The 20937-nt window shown below is 33.3% G+C and overlaps 2 protein-coding genes across 2 annotated transcripts in view; one reads left to right on the top strand and one right to left on the bottom strand.

Moving 5' to 3' along the window:
- The window catches only part of LOC126781206 (nephrin), a 440964-nt gene that overhangs the window by 255144 nt on the left and 164883 nt on the right, over positions 1-20937 (top strand). The gene's annotated exons all lie outside the window — the stretch shown is intronic.
- LOC126781238 (trypsin CFT-1-like) lies at positions 13649-15465 on the bottom strand. Its single transcript, XM_050506130.1, has one exon. It carries the CDS (start codon positions 15380-15382, stop codon positions 14573-14575), a length of 810 nt encoding a protein of 269 aa, XP_050362087.1. The 5' UTR covers positions 15383-15465; the 3' UTR covers positions 13649-14572.

The raw sequence follows: 20937 nt of genomic DNA on the forward strand, positions 1-20937 counted from the left end.
TAAACAATATTATTAAGTTTGAAGAAAATATAAACAAAGTATTTAAGTATTATTTTCATTATAACATGACGCTTATAACTTCGAAAACTTGTATTGCTAACAATATTGTATGAACTTTCTATTTTGTGATTGAAGAAAAAATGTCTACGTATTATTAGAAAACATAACGTCAGCCCAAAATGCGAGAGTATATGAGAGTTATGGTTGAAAATGAAGTTCTTAAACACTCATATAATATAAGCTTGGTGTCTTTACCAACCAAGGGATATTAAATTATGCTCGGCTAATTATTATTAGAAGAAATTATAAGGAATAATTGCCCAGGAAGCTAACGGCTTTTTTTATTAATGTTGTTAAGGGGGTGATATTTACTGTTTCTTCAATCGAATGTCAAATCAATGGTGACAGAAAGAGACAAATCAGTGTTTAACTAATCAACCATTACCAACGCTTAAAAGTAGGGCCATAATTTATTAACATAAGAATTGCTTACCTTACTGCCGCTTACTTAATACATTAAAAATATTTACTGTATAAATCAAGACCGCGTGGATTGGTTGCAAGAATCCCAGCTCCCGTTGAATCGCAACTTCGAATCTAAGGGCAAAAAATAAGCCCGCCATCTTGTAATATAACACGACTGAGATGCGTCTCTTAGGGTAAAGTAATGCTGGAAGTGATGTACGTGGATGTATGAATCATTAAATGTGATCAGATAATCGTTTAATTATATTCTTGTAATAAGTTTACAAGTGTAACTGCTGTACCTAGGTACTGAGTTAGAACCCCAGGCCGAGCCGAGACGATATCGGTCAGCAGAATATAAACATTTACTAAAATATGTAATAAAAAATTATAAATAAAATATAAAATAATATATAATATCTATATTTTTTAATACTTATTTATATATATATGTATATATATAAGCTCTTGAAAATCACACCCACGTATTAATCGCCTTTCATTAACAGAAAGTGATGAAATTAATTAAAAATAAAATTATAAACAATTTCTAAAAGTAGCCTGCTTGCCTGCTATTGAGTACACTTAAATTAAAAACTTAAAAACATTTTTAAATACTTGAAATACTTTATTAGTTACGTTTGGAGCCGGTGTTCATGAGTCAATATTTTCTTCAAACTGTAACCCTAAAGTCGGGATTTTTATTTAAAATTATTTTTTTTTATAAATAAACCTTGTATTTCTAAGAGAGACGTTTCAAGAAATAAGTGATGTTTTTTATAGTTTTCCTCATCTTAAATATGGATTTTCGTATGTGTATATGTGAGTAATTTTTCACTTCATTTTTTTTATGATAACGAATTCATTTAAAAATTGGCTAACAATCGGTAATGTAATTGTATCAAATCATATATACAGAAGGCAAATGACTACTCCACCTCATGTTTAGTGGTAGTAGAGTCCAAACGCGACGACGGCCAGTACAGTCAGAAAGAATGTTCTGCACTAGCCACCCCCGCCTTGCCGGCCCCCAAGATGCCTCTTCATGTCTCGTTTGAAGGAAAAATGATATTGACATTAATAATTATAACATTTGAAGGATACAAGCATCAAAACAGCATATCAGATGGTAACTTCACGAATGTGACCCAAGGTGTGTTCTTACAGAATAGCACTGCTGATGTGTGCAATAGTTTCTAGTTCTAGTTTCCACCCGCGTCACGCCTCGGGTGTTGGGTACCTTATTTCCTTTTTTGTACCCCTGACAACGTGTATGCAAATTTCTTGATAATCAGTTGAGTAGTTAGGACGCGAAAGCGTAATAAGTAAGCGGACAAACTTTCATTACTTTCAATTACATGTTAAAAGGAAGAATGAATTACAACGTGATTTCAATATTTTTTTAGAATATCACCTGCGTTGTAAAACTTGCTTTTTATATTCCATATTAAAGTAACATGAGTATTCCACAGAATTCAATATTGTAATCGCGTTATATACAAGCCGACGCATATAATTATATTACTTCTATATTATTAACAAATTACCAAAAATATTAGTGATGTGGTTGTATTAATGACAATACAGTGACCTCATACCTTCTGTCTTCACATATTCACGAATAGGTTTTCTCACAACCTTTCTCATATAAACATAAAACATGACAACTTATTAATGTTCTACTATCGGCTAAAGAAGGAGAAAAATTTTTGAGGTTTTGAGCTGAGGTTGGTGGTAGTACCATCTACGATCAACGAAAAATAAGTGACGTGCGTGGTGGTGTCGGATAATTGTTTACACAAAGCACTACTGGTGGTAGAGATTTGTGCAAGCTCGTCTGGGTAGATATCACCCACTCATCAGATATTCTACCACAAAAAAGCAGTTCGTGGTATTGTTGTGTTTCGGTTTGAAGGGTGAGTGAGAGGTAAAAAAAAGCTATCTATAAAAATGTATAATGTCGAAGGAATCGCACATTTTGTTTTATTTAGGCCACGGTAAAACATGTGTGTCAATCTCGAATGCTTTCAGTTATCAAGTAAAACAAATATTTTTAAATCATAATTTGACAAGTTTTTTTTTTATAGTATAGGTAGGTGGACGAGCCACCGGGCCACCTATTGCTAAGTGGTCACCAACGCCCATAGACATTGGCATTCTAAGAAATGTTAACCATCTCTTACATCGCCAATGCGCCACCAACCTTGGGAACTAAGATGTTATATCCCTTGTGCCTATAATTACATTGGCTCACTTACTCTTCAAACCAGAACACAACAATACCAAGTGCTGCTGTTTTGCGGAATAGTATCTTATGAGTGGGCGTTACCTACCCAGACGAGCTTTCACAAAGCCCTCCCACCAGTAAAGTAAGATTTAATTAATTTTAAAGTTACCATCATTTCAATAAAATTAAGTTTAAAAAAAAAGAATATAGAAACTGTTTAGTTGCCCCTTTTTGCATATTGTTTCACTTTCAACGGTGACATTAAACTACTACTACGATTACTGCTTAATACGAATGATCAGTAAGATCCAGCTATATTTATTTGATTGCATGAACCTAACTGTCGGTCTGTTTGCTTTATCGTGAAAACTTGAACATGTCCCAGCAGTTAAGCGTCTCACGGCACCGAGGCTCTATTAACGGTTGTCGTAAAGCGAGTTTATTGCAGGCCGATAGCGGCAGAAAGTTTCTGATTTATAGCCTCTAGTACTACCGCTGTTATCGCTAAATATGGTTGCCTTAACGGGAAAATTATCTAATTAATAAAAATTTTACAGAAGACCATAATAAAATGTAAGTGAAATGTCGTAAGACACCTGACGAAAGGCAGGTGTATGTAATGTTCCGGCTTCGTGCAGGTTGAATAAAGATTTTCGTAAAACATTTTTATTTTGATGAATAAAAATAAATTCAATCAAAATAATAAAGATACACCAATGGCACGGACATCATGACTGTGGGACATTTTTGGTGCTTAAAAATATATCATCAAGGAAATTAAAATTATACATACTCGTAAGCAATTGAATTTAAATAATATTTAAAAAACAATGTGTATTTTTTTTGTCGGGGAGGAAATTTCCGGGTAAGAAAAAGACCCGAACCGGCTAATACTAGTTACAAGGAGCTTAACACATACCCACATGTGTATTAAGAAGTTTTGCTTGAAAAATATCAAATCAAATGGATGAACAAATATGACAAATAAGTTCAAATTGCAATTTAAAAACTCTTACAACGATACACATTCCAGAATAATAATAATAATATCCTGGGACATTATTCACACACGGTCATCTGATCCCAAATTAAGCAGAGCTTGTGCTATGGAAACCAGACAACTGATATACTACATATACTACTTTTTTTTGGAAATAAATACTTATATACACAAAATGAATATTAGTTTGTAGAATTAATTAATATTAGTTTCTGTGTGATTTAGATGTAATTTGGTCTCAAATTTCAATAGTATTTGCTCATTCCAGTTCAGCTTTAACCTGCTAATTGATCTTACATTGATGGTCTGATTAAACCACTAACCGAATCAATATACCTACGACTATGGCTAGTCTTAATTGACCCTTATTCCGATTACATAAAAGTGTATTTAGCTTAAATATCGCTCCAGAATTGGGATTGGTCTTTATCACGCATTCTAATCACACGGATAAAAGTCCATTTGGGACAAGAACAGGCATACGATAAATAGACGCAATTCAAACTCTGACGGGTTCCATTACACAAATTAATTTACGTCGTTTCCAGTTTTCTGTAATCCATGCCCGTGGAACAGAGACACCATTAGGTTATGAAATTTCGTTCGTAACATAAGCAAACAGCCTTTAATATTCTAATTGCTCACATAATACCAAAACTTTCTGCGGTTCATATGTTTGACAGCCCCAAGCTTTGTTTTAATACACCTACACAAATTTGAACGCGTTTTGACTCACAGCAGGCTTCAATTGCTTAGTTCTTAAGACTGTAGAAGACAATTTTATTATACGATATTTACTAAAATGTTAGGCTTATAAAAGGTTTTATTTTAAAATTTAGTATTAAGGTAATGTATTATCTAATGACTGCCTTGTTCCTCTAAAAATAATTAGATTACAAAACTATAAAACCTGAGGCCCTGGGTACAAGCCAAATAAATAAAGAGTTATAAGATTTTTCTGTCAACAAATTTTCAGCAGCACCCGTGTTTGGACGATGGCAGTATTTACATTCCCGTTTTTCAACAAGCATGTAAAGCCGTTGATCCTACGCCTGAACTCTGTCTGGTCGTGTCGAATGTGCCGTTCCATGGGATTATGAGAGTGCACTGGTGTTTGCTACTTTATAATGCATGCAGCGCAGTTGGCTAGTGTCTCTTAGGAATGGCCGTTTTGCCAAAAAAAGCTACGATACCATCATCATCATCATTCTATTACATAAAATAATATTCAACAAAACGTAAATGTCAAATAACTACCAAGTTAGTAAAAAAGTAAAACCTATTTCTTTATCAAACTCAATCAAAGTTAATCAAACGTTTAACATTTAAAATTTAGAAAGAAAACAATATGCAGTATAATATATAATAAATATGTAACTTGAATCATACAGCCAAGGGATTGGAAAGTGAATAAAATGCATCAAACAATTGAATGCGAGATGTGAAGTTGCGCCGAGTTGCGAAATAAATCCGTGTAAAACTTTTTGGTACAAAACTCTTTAAGTAAGGATTGCTGTAGCGAGCGAGTGAGATAGAGCTAGTTTATATTGAGTCGTTTCGACAGTTTTATCAACAGCTGACTATTGGCGCACCACGCACTCGTTCGTCACAAATCAGTTGATACTAATAAAATCACTGTCGCAATCCACTGTTAAATAAAAGCAGAAAGCTCAATAAATGTATCTTATAGGAGTTATTAGTTATATCCCATTAATGATTATAGCGGTATTAAAATACATATGCCGACACGACGGTCAGACACCAACTCGTGGAACGATATGTCGTTCCGACCTTATGAGAACCAGCCAGTCAACCAGCTCATATGCACCCTTTACACCTTTCATATACAAATAACTTTGTTGCAAAAGCGTTTTACACATTACGACAGTAAAATATTTATGATACATTTGTGACGTACCACCGACAGCTTTGATGGTATATCTTCTGGATTATATAAAATGCAAATTTTATATAATCTAATAAAAAACACGTAATATATAACTTATAATCTATAAATTTACTGGTGGTAGGGCTTTGTGTAGCAAGCTCGTCTGGGTAGGTACCACCCACTCATCAGATATTCTACCGCAAAACAGCAATACTTGATATTGTTGTGTTCCGGTTTGAAGGGTGAGTGAGCCAGTGTAATTACAGGCACAAGGGACATAAAATCTTAGTTCCCAAGGTTGGTGGCGCATTGGATATGTAAGCGATGGTTGACATTTCTTACAATGCCAATGTCTAAGAGCGTTGGTGACCACTTACCATCAGGTGGCCCATATGCTCGTCCGGCTTTCCAATCAAATAAAAAAAAAAAAAAAAAAAAAAAAAAAAAAAAAAAAAAAAAAAAAAAAATAAAAAAAAAAAAAAAAAAATAAAAAAAAAAAAATATAATCAACTCGTTGAGAATTGGCAGTTTCTGTACCTACCTATTTCGATGTATGACCAATAAAAGTTATTGCGTTTTTCTGTATAATTCCATGTACCGGGCCTGAGTTTTATTGACTTCAGAATTGAGCCCACTATGCAGCATGTTTTAGGCTTAGTGAATATACATTACGAAAAGTGCAGCTTTCACATCTACGAGAATGTTTTCTTTGACCGTAAAGCGAGAGATAAATTTTAGATAAAAACGTAATGCCTATATTTGGTGACCTGACCTTTAGGCCGAGGGTCGACGTACTAAATAAAGTTTCGGATAAAAATGTCGATACAATTTTATTGGATCAAACTAAAAAAAGGGGTATATTTTTATATAGTAGTGATTAAGTAAAGATTTTTATTACAAATAATAAAATAATAAGGCACCTACTTGTAAAGGGTATGCAGTAATAACCTTTGATTTATACTGTATAATAATAAACCATTTAATTAAAAAGACAGGACGCCTCAGCCCAGCAGTGAGACATTTACAGGCTGTTACTTTACTTTATTTAAAAAGATTTAGCAACTTACGATTTAGCATATACGATTTATTTAGCAACTTTAATACGAATCAATACAAATATTTTTATCTCAAATTATCTGTAATAACATTTAAGTTTCAAGCTGAAACAATATTCGCATTCGTGCTTTTGAATAATTAATTCAATTAAATTGGCTTAATCAGCGACAACAATGAAAATCCTATCGTAAATTATTAATGAAATAGAGAGCTTCGTATACAGAATTAGATTTAAACACCTCAACAAACAGCAATTTAGCGATGCTCGCTTAATTGTAGAGGCGAAGTTAATGGCAGGACAGTACACGTCACACCGCGCACGCAAGCGCCCGTTGCGATAAATCCGCTATAATGGCAGCTCTTTTAAGCACCGAACACACTACCACCGAGATATACAAAGCGACTGCTATTACAAATTTATTACCACTACCAAGTAACATTAATTATTTGTATCGCTTATGAATCAACCAGTCCTTGTCCCTTGTGCCTGTAACGCGGGACATCATCACATAACATAGTTTAAATGATAGACGTTGTCAATTTTTTTTTTACTATTTTGAAAGCGAATTTATTTATTTGTTTGTTCCACTTACACATCTTAACTTTTCAAACGATCATCATGAAATTTTGCTTACACGTAATCACACACACACAGAAAAGAACATAGGGTATTTGAACACCTCCACCCTCCACACGGGCAAAGCCGTAGGCAGAAAGAAACTAGTCGTCTTTAAGCGGAAGTGTCCACTACAAACTGACTAAGTCGTTATCTTGTAAAGAAGATTAGTCCTATGCTCGATTACTATATTTAAGACTTCAATAAGCTACAATTGTCATTTTACTTACGGATCAGTAAGGTAACAATAACGAAAAAAATTAAAGGCAGGCAACGTACCTGCAAATCCTCGGGTGTTGCAGTTGTTCATGGGTGGTGTTAGTCACTTTCCATCAGGTGAGCCTCCTGCTCTTTTGCCCACTCGTAACAAAAAAAAACAAATAGTAGGGTAAATGTACGAGTAATTCTCTGAAATATAAAAATTCTAATATCTATAAGTAAAACGTATTGTTTATTGAATAAACTAGCCGGGCTTCAATTATTTTGTATTTATATATATTTTTTCACCAAATATAGCACTTTATATAGTTGTTTCACTCCATTGCCATTAGCGTTATGTTAATAGAAAATACTATATTGATCGCTATCGCTTAGCCTTAAATGTGTTTGTGCTTTAAATTAGTTCGTTACTTAATTTATAGACATTTGCATATTAAAGAGTCGACTTTGATATTTTAAATTCAATTAATTTAGACGTATGTATGAATATGCTGATTGGTTTAAATATTTTGTCGAGTTATTTGAAATGTTAATCCACAGTAAATTATTTATGATAAATGAAAAATATCTAATTTAGAAATAGAATTAGTAATTGAAGAACAATGTTTATCCATCAAGCCGTCCATATAATTTAGGTTAAGACTTATTTTAGTAGGATTATATTTAAGTTGAAATGACGAGCGTTACTCAAGTCGATATAAACAGGCTTGTATATTTTTGTACAATCGCGATATCTGGTCTATGTTTTACGGGGTACCGTAAAAACAGCAGCTGTTTTTAATAGTAAATTAAACACTCGAAATAGTTATGGATAGATTATGATGCTGTAGTTGCCAATATTCCAGGTTCAAATCCTGAAACGCGTCGCTAATTGGCATTGTCGAAATTGTCGGTGTGTTCTGGAAAAACACGTAAAGGCTCAGTTACTACTACTGTTTTCCGTCTGGTTGTGGCGTCTTCTCAGATTATATTGTTAAAAGAGAATATGTTGCATCTGTGTTAGCGCAGACGCTAATGTAATACAAATTTTATTTTATTTTTTAATTTAAAATAATTAGGCAGGCTGCCAAATAGGCCATCATGGTAAGTTACCAATGCCCATAGGTATTGCTACTGTACAAACGTGTACGTAACCTTTTTACTAATTTATTTATATTTTTTGTTTCAGATATTGTTTAATATACCGACGTAGTCTAGTAGAGAGCACATTGTCGGCTTAGACTATTATGAAGTGAAACCCAAAACTGTCTACAAAAAAGTAAACGATTACATATAATCTTATATATAATATTTTAAAGCTTTTTATTGTTAAAAAAAAAGGAAAAAAATATGACGCCTGTAGTTTAGTTTAGTATAAATACTTATCCAAATAAATAACAATTGAATTTTAAAACGCTCATATTGATAAATATTGCTAACACTAAGACTTTGCAATTCGAACAAGTAGTTTTATAAATATTACGAGATATAAATTTAAACTTATGAAAAAATATGCAGGTCGTGCTGTACTAGGCTTTATACATGTGTAGATTATTATATGTAATAATAATGTTCTATCAGTAAGGGCCAATAGATCAATTGGCTAATGTGTCATTGATTAAACAATTCACGGGATAAATTATTTTATCCGTACAAAGTCAGGACGGGCGGCTAGTTATTAATAAATTCAACAGACTGAATAAAATTTAAAATAAAAAAGCCGAGATGGCCTAGTGGTTATAACGCATGAATCTTAACCGATGATCGTGGGTTCAAACCCTAGTAAGCACCACTGATTTTTCATGTGCTTAATTTGTGATTATAATTCATCTCGAGCTTGACGGTGAAGGAAAACATCGTGAGGAAACCTGCATTTGTCTAAATTAATTGAAATTATGTCACATGTGTATTCTACCAACCCGTATTGGAGCAGTGTGGTGAAATAACCTCTAAACCTTCTCCTCAAAAAAGGGAGAGGAGGCTTTAGCCCAGCAGTGGGACATTAACAGGCTGTACTGTACTGAATAAAATTAAAAACACTTATCACTCAGAATACCATTAGCTTGCTAGTTGACAAATCTGAAGTAATTTTATTTCTCCTCTCAGCCTAAGTCTCCAAATTAAACACGAATTATTTGCAATCTGTCCAACCTGACATTAGTATGAGTGACGTACTTAATTCTACCTCAAGACATAAGAATACGTTACTCCGGGGATATTTTTAAAAGCCGAGTCAAGGAAATGTCTTGCTCTAAATGACATCTCGAAGCAACATTTTATTATATTAGGTACTTACATATGAAATTGGCGTTTTGTACGGGAGGAATATAAAGTCATTTTTTTTGTAAAATATATATAATTAATCAAAGTATGCACTGTTGTTATCTATGCACTTTTGCCATCTCATAGGTAGTAGTTAATTGATCCCTTTACTAAAAAAACCATGGAGGCGAGAATCAATAAACTCTTTGAACTCTTTGAACACTCACAAGTAACTTTGTCTGAGTAAATTTTCGTTTAGGGCAGAATTTGGCTGTCTCCAGGGTCAGCCATTGCGACGAGTGCTTCCGATTATCGTACAGTATCCACTTTTCATCACAAGTAATGATTCGATTTAAAATCCCTTCATTATTGTGTCGATTGAGCAAAGTAAGACAGCAGTCGACGCGTGTTTGCAAGTTCGATTCACTCAATTTATGAGGTACCCATCGTTCAAGTTTTTTTACTTTCCCGATTTGCTTCAAGTGGATTAATAGAGTTTTATCACTTACCCCGAAGCTTGCTATCTCTGAAGTGCTTTGTGATGGATCCGCTTTCACAATTGCCTTTAATTCTTCATTTTCCACTTTGGTCTCCGGCCGTCCACGGCGTTGGTTCTGAAGGTCGAAATTTCCAGAACGAAAACGTTGAAATCAAAAACTTACCGTGCTTTCTTCTGTGACACCAGCGCCGTACACATCATTAATCCTTCGAGCTGTTTCTGCAGCACTAGTGCCACGGTAGAGCTCGTACTCGTAAATATACCGATATTTCATGTTTTCCATTGTGCGGTAATAAGTGACGCCAAAGAAAAAAATAATGAGGAAAAACAAATGAATGACTGTTTTTAAAACTCAAATGTACCAGCTAAATGAATTTATAAATTTGAATTTGGAATTCTTAACCAAAGAGGAGATATTTCAGATCAAAGTGGTCAGTACGACGAAACGCTAATTTCATATGTAAGATGATAGATAATATATCATCGTTTTAATAAGAAGCACTATTTATCTGTATTGTTAAATGACAAGACGTTTTTTGTAATGACTATTTGGAAAAACGACTAAACCAATATACAAAAAACTTATACCAGAAGATGATAAGCGTTTCAGAGGAGGTTTCAGTATATAATATTATTATATACGTATAATATACTTTTTACACTATCGAAACGCGTATTTTTCATGTTCTCGTATATTATATACTTAACTGTTACATTTATATGCCTTGTACTTATTATAGTTTCTCGTATTTAATTGAATATGGATCCCACTGACAAGAACTGGCAAGAGATTTACTAGCTACACTCTTGCACCAATTCAATAACGTATATATTTTAATAAAGTACTACTTGCATTCTGTCTAAAAATCCACAAATACGTGTATTGGGTAATATGCCGTATTTATTAGTTAGCAATAATATAAAATTTAAATTTATTTATCGGCATGGTAAAAAGTTTCTTCGGATTTTTAATATTGTCTTGTCAATTTTTAAAGTCGGAACTTAGTGTACTTATAGAAAATCTCATTGGTATTGAAAATTTCATTATGATCGGTTGTGTAGTTAGCATTAAAAGCGTAACAAAGTCACTTTCGCTTTTTATTACTTAGGAATATTAAATTGTGCCGCTTAATGTTCTAATAATAATAATAACGCTCATTGATCTCTGCCGGGTTATTCGGCTCCGACCCTATAACATCAAACTAATTGCTATTTTCAACGTCGAACGGGTAACCATTAATTGGTAATAAAGTAATTTTGAGGTCAAAGACTTGAAGTGATATTATAAGACATTGTTCTTATAATTTAGTTCAGTAAAGAACGTTCAATAATTATTACTGGTGTTTACGTCCGGCTAGGTATCATCGCCCACTGATCTATTTTCCCGTAAACATCAATCCTCCATATTGCTGTTTAAATGGTAAGTCAACCAGTACAGCTTGCCAATTATAGGCATAAGGGACATATTTCTCATGGTTTAAGACGCATTGACGTTTTAAAACTAATGGTTATATTATGGTTAAGGTTTCAAGCGGCTTTATAGTTAATTTACCCGTCAATTTACTCGTTTGTTTTGCCGGTCAACATTATTTTGTTTTCTTATTTTAATATAAGGCGACTTCAAAGTCACGCGTACTATGTCCTCACGTCACAGTAGATCAGCGCCGAGTCTCCAAAGAAACGTATGTGAGTTTAACACCATTGTGGGGATGAAATCATAAAAATCATTAAGCTATTTAATGTTTTTACTTTTTTTATTACTTCAATTATATTTTTATTTTTTGTTAATTTATACATAGTCAAGATATTCAAAGTCAAAGTTCGAAGAAAAAACTAGTTTTTATGTCATGTAAAAGTACAACAGCCTGTAAATGTCCCACTGCAGGGCATTCTCTCTGGTGCCTAAGATCCGGATATTGGCGTTCTATGGCAGAGGCTTTCTCCTATATAATATTCTTAAAAAAATGGCTTGCTAACAATTTAATTACCATTATTTACTATACAATAAATATTTATATTTTTACTCATATGACTTAATATGAGTTGAATAGCTGATATTTTTAGGGTAGAAGTTGAAGCCGGGCAGGGTTGGTGATTGCGTCAGCCGCTCTGATGGAGGGATAATCCAGTCCCTTACGTGCTGATTATAATCTCAATATGTTTCGTTCATTCCATGTTGTCTTCGATCGATGTACGTAAATTGTTGGTGCCATTATTTTATATACATAACGCGAACCATAAGTCTTCAATATCGTTATAATTATATTATATTAAAGTACTATTGTAGGAGTACGTTACCCTACTTTCCTTTGACTTTTTTGTCGTATGTGATGTGATGTCGAGATGTTCTATGTACACTCGTACTCATACGGGTATGAGAGGTAAAGAAGCAACAGAATTGTTTACGAAATGTTGAGAATTTTGCGAATAATGCGAAACTTCTAAATAAATAACTTATATTAATGCGGTCCCAGTAAAAGGCTGTATATGAGGTTAGTTAAGAGGCTAATCACATTACAGTGAGCGGGGTGCCCTCAGAGGCTCTACAGTCTGAGGCACTCTGATGTAAGTGGCGACGCACGTGATGAATGGTGTTTTATAATCTCTCATAAGGCCTATAACACAGGGCTGACATCGTACTACTTCGATGAGTTTTATTATTTTATTTTTATTCTTGTATCTCCACAGAAGTGCTTTCCCGTGCCTTTGTTGTATTTTGTCTATAAATTGATTAACGTAATTTTAATGTGGCTGCAAGTTTTTTTTTATTGCTAATAATGTCAAAGTTTATATTGAACGACGACGATTTCTGACTGACTCTTAATGTGTGCCTGTTGTCTTCCTTGATATTACTGATTTTCGCGGGATTCTAAATTCCTCAGCGGTAGATGGTAGGTTTAGATGGTATTAGGTTAGTTTGTTCATAATTATAATATAAGTTTTTCCATAATTTATTATAAGTTTAACCTTCTCTTCAAAAGGAAGAAGAGATCTTAGCCCGGCAGTGGGACATTAACAGGCTTTTACTGTACTACTTACTGTCCAAAATCGGTTTTCTTTAGAGGTCGCCATTTGTGCACTCTTGTTGCCCTAACGCGTCGTTGTCGGTGTATGAGTTTTATACATAACAACGGTCAACACGGTTAGTGGATATTAAGCCTTTATTATGCAGCTATTTAATTGCATTAGAATTAATATTTCGATTCTATTCGTGTTTTGATTGACAAACACAAACAATAACAATTTTGAACAAAAAGTAGTTATTGTAACTTAACTATATTAGTTAAATATAAAGCCTAGAATTTGGATTTCTTCATAGAGGTGGACATTGAGTATAATATTTATTAAAAAAACAACCTTACAATTCTTTCATACAAATCAAATATATAATAGTCACATAATATGTAAAAAAAAAACACTATTTATTCTAAAAATTATTAGACCCTTTAACGACACACGTTCTGTATATGTGGTTAGCGAATAAACTGATTTTTCGAACAAAAAAACAATAGTTCATTTATAAGCATATCAAATCTTACTCCTTATATCAGAAACACAATATTGTATGTGCATTGAGAGATTTATACTAGGGTTACACGTCAGAGAAATACCGAGCAAGCCGTATTCAATTAGTAGGCCGGAATTCGTGTAAAGATATCACTCCACGTGATTATCATGTATTCGTGTTTTGACGAACAACGATATATTGATAATAATATTTTATTTAAATTCACACTTACAATACGATATTATTAGCAGATTAATTAATTAATTAATTTATTTATTTAAATATAATATTATTAGTCGCAAGCAATTGCAATAGGAACCAAATACCTCCACAATAGTCCACCTTTTGTAACTTAAAGCATCATCCACTTCTACGCTAATTGGACATAAGACAACAGTATTTTTCTTATTAGCATGTTATGTTATATTACAGGCAGCTACAGCAAATTCACTTCTTTTTAATCTAACTAGATTTAACTAGTAAATTAACTAATTTACCGAACACCAAACAAGTAATAATAATAATATCCTGGGACATTTTTCACACACGGCCATCTGATCCCAAATTAAGCTTGTACAAAGCTTGTGCTATGGAAGCCAGACAACTGATATACTACATATACTACTTTTCTTTTATAAATACATACTTATATAGATAATTACACCCAGACTAAGGACAAACAGACATGTTCATGCACACAAATGTCTGTCCTGGGTAGGAATCGAACCCACAACCTTCGGTGTGAAAGGCAAGATTTTATTTGACAATCAAGATGTTATTGTAATGCTTCTATATTGAATAAAGGTTTTTGACATTGAACAAAAGAATAATGCGTGTCACTACATTTTGCCACTTAATAAATACCTTTATTAGAAATTACGTTTGTAACCCAATTTAATTCATGGCTGATCATTGCTACTATGCTTGCTGAAGTTCCTGGAGTTCTTTTAAATTTGGTGGTGAATTCATCACAGTCATCTACAGACATTGAATTGACGCCAACTATTCCAGATGAATGTACCACTGGACCGCCAGAATCACCACCACAGATCGTCGCTTCCAATCCACATAATGGTACTACACACATCATCGTCGCTGCAAAGTCTATAAAATCCTTTTCAGATTCGAAGCATTTATTCATCATGCCTTCTAAAACCTGTAAAGGTTTTTCGGATTTGGTTGCATTTGTTGCTCCAAATCCAAGAATACTTACTTTGTGACCTACTAAAGTTTTGTAATCGACTGCACTTAACTTAGCATATTGAGAAACTAATATATTTTGACTTAAAAATAATGCTACATCGTTTTGATTCGCCCATATACGACGTTGAGTAAATTGCGGATGAATATAAACTTCTAGTATAGGACTTATTTCACCCATATGTTTTGGAAAATAGCTATTGTATCTCGCAAACGTTGAAATATTTTTGAAATAACAGTGAGCTGCAGTTAAGATCCATTTAGGAGTTACCACAGCACCTGTGCAGAGTTGATGATACTCAACAATATTTTTGCTGCGATTAATATTTTCCACTGTCAATTGTGCTTCTAAGCGAACGGCAAAAGGAAATTCGTCTCTGAGTGCATCTCTGCCTCCAAGTATTCTAAGCGCAGCTTCACAACTTAGTAATTTTAAAATAACTAATGAAAAAGTAAATTTCATATTACAATAAAAATAATAAAGAAAAGTACAAATTTACAACAAGACGTATTACAAGGTATAATAATAAACTTATGTGTTTTGTTGCACGCTTGTTTCATAAATATTTATTTCAGATAAGGGACATAATAAACACTTTATGATTTTTGATTTATAAGTAATATTTTAGAATACTTGCGTAAACATTTTTATATTGTACACGCGATAGCTTAGTTGACTGAATTTAATAGACAAAAATGATAGTGTTCTTCATTGGAGCTCTTACTAGATCTTCACACACATAAGGATCTTCTATTGATAATGAGTCTTATCTGAAAGAAAGAATTTCGGCAAAAGAGGATTCAGAATAATAACCAATAATTTGTTGAACCGCAGTAGTTTGCATGATAAGTAAACTGAAATGACAGTGCTGATCACGTATTCGATAACCAATTACCATTGGAGCAGATGAGTGGGAGTCTGAGGGTGGGGATTTCCAAACGCCCTCCAGCCAGGAGGAACGATAATCAGAGTTAATTGATAGAATAAATAAACAAAATATGACGCAAAACTTAAATTTAAGATTAAACTTTAATACAGTACAAATTATAAATTGCTTTACGGTGAAGGAAAACATCGTGAGGAAACCTGCATGTGTCTAATTTCACTGAAATTCTGCCACATGTGTATTCCACCAACCCGCATTGGAGCAGCGTGGTGGAATAAGCTCCAAACCTTCTCCTCAAAAGGAAGAGGAGGCCTTAGCCCAGCAGTGGGACATTAACAGGCTGTTACTGTACTGTACTGTACAGTACAAATTATTGTCCTACAATATTTTTTTCAATTATAGAATGGACCAATCGGTGAAATCGGTATAACTAGAATAGTGATAGAGACCGCGCGAGCCAGGATCGATTGAGGGTTATTTCGTACATAATTTAGCAGCGATATAATGGCTGAGGTTAGTTTCTATGAGTGATGAACGATAAGCGTCTAATAATCTCAAATTTAATCTATTGTATATTCACACGTGTTCAGATTGCTACGATTGTATAATTAAATATGCTCTCTTATATTAGAATAAGAGAAAGTTTATTTAGTACATAACCTAATACGGGTACAAAAATATAACTAATTCAAATATATAATATATTAAAATTCATTCGACTTCTTAAGTTTATTACCATAACACAACACTGATTTTAAATGTTATATACCTTTGAGGTAAACTAAATTTTTAACTACTGGTAAATGGAAATTTTATAGGTCATGTCTGTGCTGTTTAACTGTGCTAACGATATTGGACAGAAAAATTAAACCACCACCTACTATTCAATAATTTATGAAAAAATATTTAGGTTTAAAAACGAGTTTTATCGCGACAATCGTTTTTCTATCCCTCGTGTCACTGTTGATATTAACTAAATTTACCTTTACGGTATTATATATTTTAGTATAATTTAGATATTATTTGCAATCAAAAGGTAACAAATATATCAGGTTGTCAGAACCATCGGTATTTTCCGCTCTCGCTTGTTAATCAAATGAACCCGATTGTATTTAGCCAGCGGGCTCGGAACGAACTATTATTTGCCCACTTATTACCTCCCGGACGTATGAATAGCTTTGGGGATCATTATTTCATAAAATGTGTGTGTAACAGAGAACGAACCTATGTTTATCTTGCATGGTCGAATCGTGTTGTTACAGGAGGTAAAACCGACCATCGGCTTTCTGTATCAAAATTACAAAAAAAAACTTTTTTTTTATATTCGCCGGGAGGGCAAATGACTCTACTCCACCTGATGGTAAGTGGTGGTAGAGTCCAAACGCGACGACCGCCAGTACAGACAGGAAAAACGTTTTGCACTAGCCGCCTTCGCCTTGCCAGCCTGCAAGATGCCTCTTCACGCCTCGTTTGAAGAAACCCGGGTTGTAAGAGGAGGGGAACACGTGAGCTGGTAAGGAATTCCATTTTTGGATGTGCAACAAAGAAAGGAGTTGCCAAATTTCTTTGTGCGCGATGGAATTGATGTCACAGCTAGACAATATATGATTAAAAGAAGAATATCTCACTGTAAGACCACCGAATTACATAACAACTTGATTCCAATATGTTTAAAATAAAGATAACTTATAAATTAATAATTATTGATTATATAAACAAAATTACATTTTCTTATTAGTTTAAAAAAAAGCCACGAGTATTGCGTCATAACTAAACTAGCAATTCAATGAATAAATTAAAACTTGTTCAATATAATTTAAATTTTGTTTTATAAATGATATCGTCTGAGGAATTAAAATAAGATTAAAATTTCAAAACATCCCTCACGTTAGGTACAAGAATATTAATACGAAAACTGCTTTGCGATTAGTCAAGCTTTGGGGTACCATGGACCGCATGAGTATTTTAATTTAATAGGTTTAAATTCACTCGGTGTATCATCATGTATAATGATAGGTATCACATACTCATCACATATCCTACTACCCAACAGCATGCATTGTTGTTGTGTTCTGGTTTGAAGGGAGAATGAGCCATTGTAACTACCAGCACAAGGTACATAATATTACTTTCCAAGATTGGTGGTATAATATAATGACGTTATAAGTGATAATTAAAATTTCTTACAGTGGTGATTAGCTGTTCTGTCTACCTATTTGAATTTATAATAATAAAACTTACAAAATGACAGTTTGAATTCCGATTTCTTCGAATTAAATACCATACCATTGATCCTCTAGGACTGTTAACATTTTGTTCTAAGATAACACCCAAATGCCTAATAAACAAAGACGAAGTAACAACGGGTAGCCGCGCCCAAATCCTCTCATTAGAATAGCGACCGTTAATGTAAAATGAACGAAATTAAATGTTTTTGTATTTTAGTCTTTGATCACCGCGAAATAAGGACGATGGTTGCACGCATTGCGTCATCGTAAACGAAACCATTCCACTTATTTACTCCTTTAATTTCGATTTAACATTTTCTAATGAAACATTTTTTTTAGGTAAACTAACTTTTTACGGAAAATTTAATGAATTTAATATCCATTTGTCATTAAAGATATAAATTGATTTTAAATAATTAGAAAAGGGTGATTATCTTAATATGTTATTATAGCTTTATCTTTGACTTTGTATTTCGTGAATTATAATTAATTTAATATAATTTGTGTTTTCTATCAATAAAATATTTTTATTTTTAAATATCACGATTATCGTTGGGTTTGTTAGATATAATTGTTTTGTTAGTGACATGTAGATAACTATGCAGATTTTAACAATACTTAAATCACAAAATATGCTTACCTTATTTATTAGAATCCGTTAAATCGTTATTAAAAAAAATAAACGTTTAGCTCAATATTTACAGTTTCAATATTTAGTAGCAATATTATTTTTTTCTTATGAATTAATTATTTACAATAATATCTGTAACTGACTGACTTTACGCTTATCATTCCTATAATTTTATAATATAATAACTAATTTAATATAATTTATTATTATGAATTAGATTCTTACTCCTTGAAAATACAATTCTGCTAAACAGTTGAAGTACTTCACCTGTTAGCGTATGACCGACATTCACAGCAGATGAGACATGGGTTAAAGCGGGCCACAAAGATCATGATCATAAAAAATAAATGCCAACGCTCGACTCTTGTTTCTTCGTAATAAAAGTTAGCACGCATCCGAAACGCCTTATACATTTTAATGCCTAGCTTTTTTGGGATGAGCAGCGTGACAAAACACCTTTACGTGACGGGCGTATGTCCGACGAACTGTTTCCAGTTTCGGCTTTCCTACGTGTTAGTAATATAGACGCACCAATTTTTCAGCAACTTTTTTCTGAACACCACCGATGCTCCGAAAACCTATTTATCAATGTCTGGTCTATTAATCTTCGAGCTTTTATTGCTTGGTTGAAATATCCTTATGTGGTATTTCCATTTTTGCTTGTTGATTTGAATTTGAGTTACTTAATATAATCGTAACGAGAATTTTGTTCATTTTTAATAATTTTGAGTTTAAACTCAGATTACCTGACTTTTGAAGTAATAAGAAACATTAACGAGCTGTACATGTTCACAAGAGAACCTTCTTCAAAGTAGAGTGCTCTGGCGCTTACTCCTCCACCCTAGTCTACTGTCACTGACACTCAATATTCAACGCCAATATGTTATGTTTACAGATAGGTTTTAGATTTGTGATACTTAATTTAAAAATATATTTTTTATTCTTTAACATTACTCTTTAACAAAGCTATCACCTAAGCTTAGGTAGGATTAGTAAAAGCAAGAAAGCAGCCCGGATTGGAAACCGCGATCTTCAGTTAAATTCTTGTGCATCTTGGTATTCGATTATGTTTTACATACATGTATTAGTTTATACATATTTTATGTTTGGAGTATAATTTTACAATTTTTTTAAATTTTATTTATCTAAAAGTAAGTTATTGTTTTATTTTTCTATAATACAATACGATGACAATTGAATGTTTTGAAAGATAATTCTGAGCAGGTATAATTGTAATGAACAAAGGCGCTGCGTGGTGGATTACTCGAAAAATCCTTCTTCTGAGAAGCGAAAAATTTTGCTGCTTTACAGATTCCACATCTTAAGAAGATTTTTCTTTTTTTTATGTAAAAGGACGAGCAAATGATCCCTCTAAATGTAATGTAACCGCTAGTGTATACCAGCCTTAATATCTAAAAACAAACAAAGCTATCACTCTCTAAAGTCATAAATAAAGTGGAGCACACATTTATTACGAGTATCAAGGAAGTCCTGCGGAGTGAAGGCGTGCAAATGTTTCGAAGGCGATAAATCTCGATCCGGAAAGCTACCGGTATGAATCATAGGGCCTCTGGTTCGCTTCGAGGGTGCTTCGCAAGTAGGTTGAGTGTTAAGAGTGCTGCCATGAGTTCACTGCTAGACACGCAGTTATTGGATTCTAGTTCTAAAACTGTGGTCAATTAACCGCTTAGCTTCGGTATTGTCGAAAACGTTACATGATTTCAAAAGGTCAATAAAGCCTAGCTTGTTTTAGGGGCGAAGGAAAAAGGAAGTGAATGGTTATTCGACACGATACTTGTGATGTTTCGTAATTTATGTTTTCAGAAATAAGTATACTATAATAATGAGTTTTCAGCACGATACCTTTGTCTTATCACAAAATATATACAGCAGTATTCATTTGCCTAGTAATTATAAACAAAATGATACTTTGAACGGGTTGATTGGATGAAGTTGAATATACAAGTATAAGCTATTCAGATTTTATTCAGTTGGGCTTTATCCAAGGCCAGTATTTTCTACCGTAAAACAGCAATATTTAGTTTAACCGATGTGTTCCGGTTTGAATAGTGAGCAAGCTATGACAACAGCCAGAAGGGACACTTAAGTTCCCAAGGTTGGTGGCGCATTGGCGATGTAAGCGCAGTTCGATGTTCCTATTTTATCTATACATATAATAAATCTGTAACTGATCGCTATCTCTACATGGAAGATGTATGAGTACAACAATTACCGGAGGCCTTTATCAACGCAACAGAACCCAAATTAATGA

The sequence above is a fragment of the Nymphalis io genome, chromosome 3, assembly GCF_905147045.1.
Source record: "Nymphalis io chromosome 3, ilAglIoxx1.1, whole genome shotgun sequence".
Lineage (NCBI taxonomy): Eukaryota > Metazoa > Arthropoda > Insecta > Lepidoptera > Nymphalidae > Nymphalis > Nymphalis io.

Excerpts from the sequence above, each read along its gene's own strand:
- LOC126781238 (XM_050506130.1), bottom strand. The coding sequence starts at position 15,382 with ATGAAATTTACTTTTTCATTAGTTATTTTAAAATTACTAAGTTGTGAA.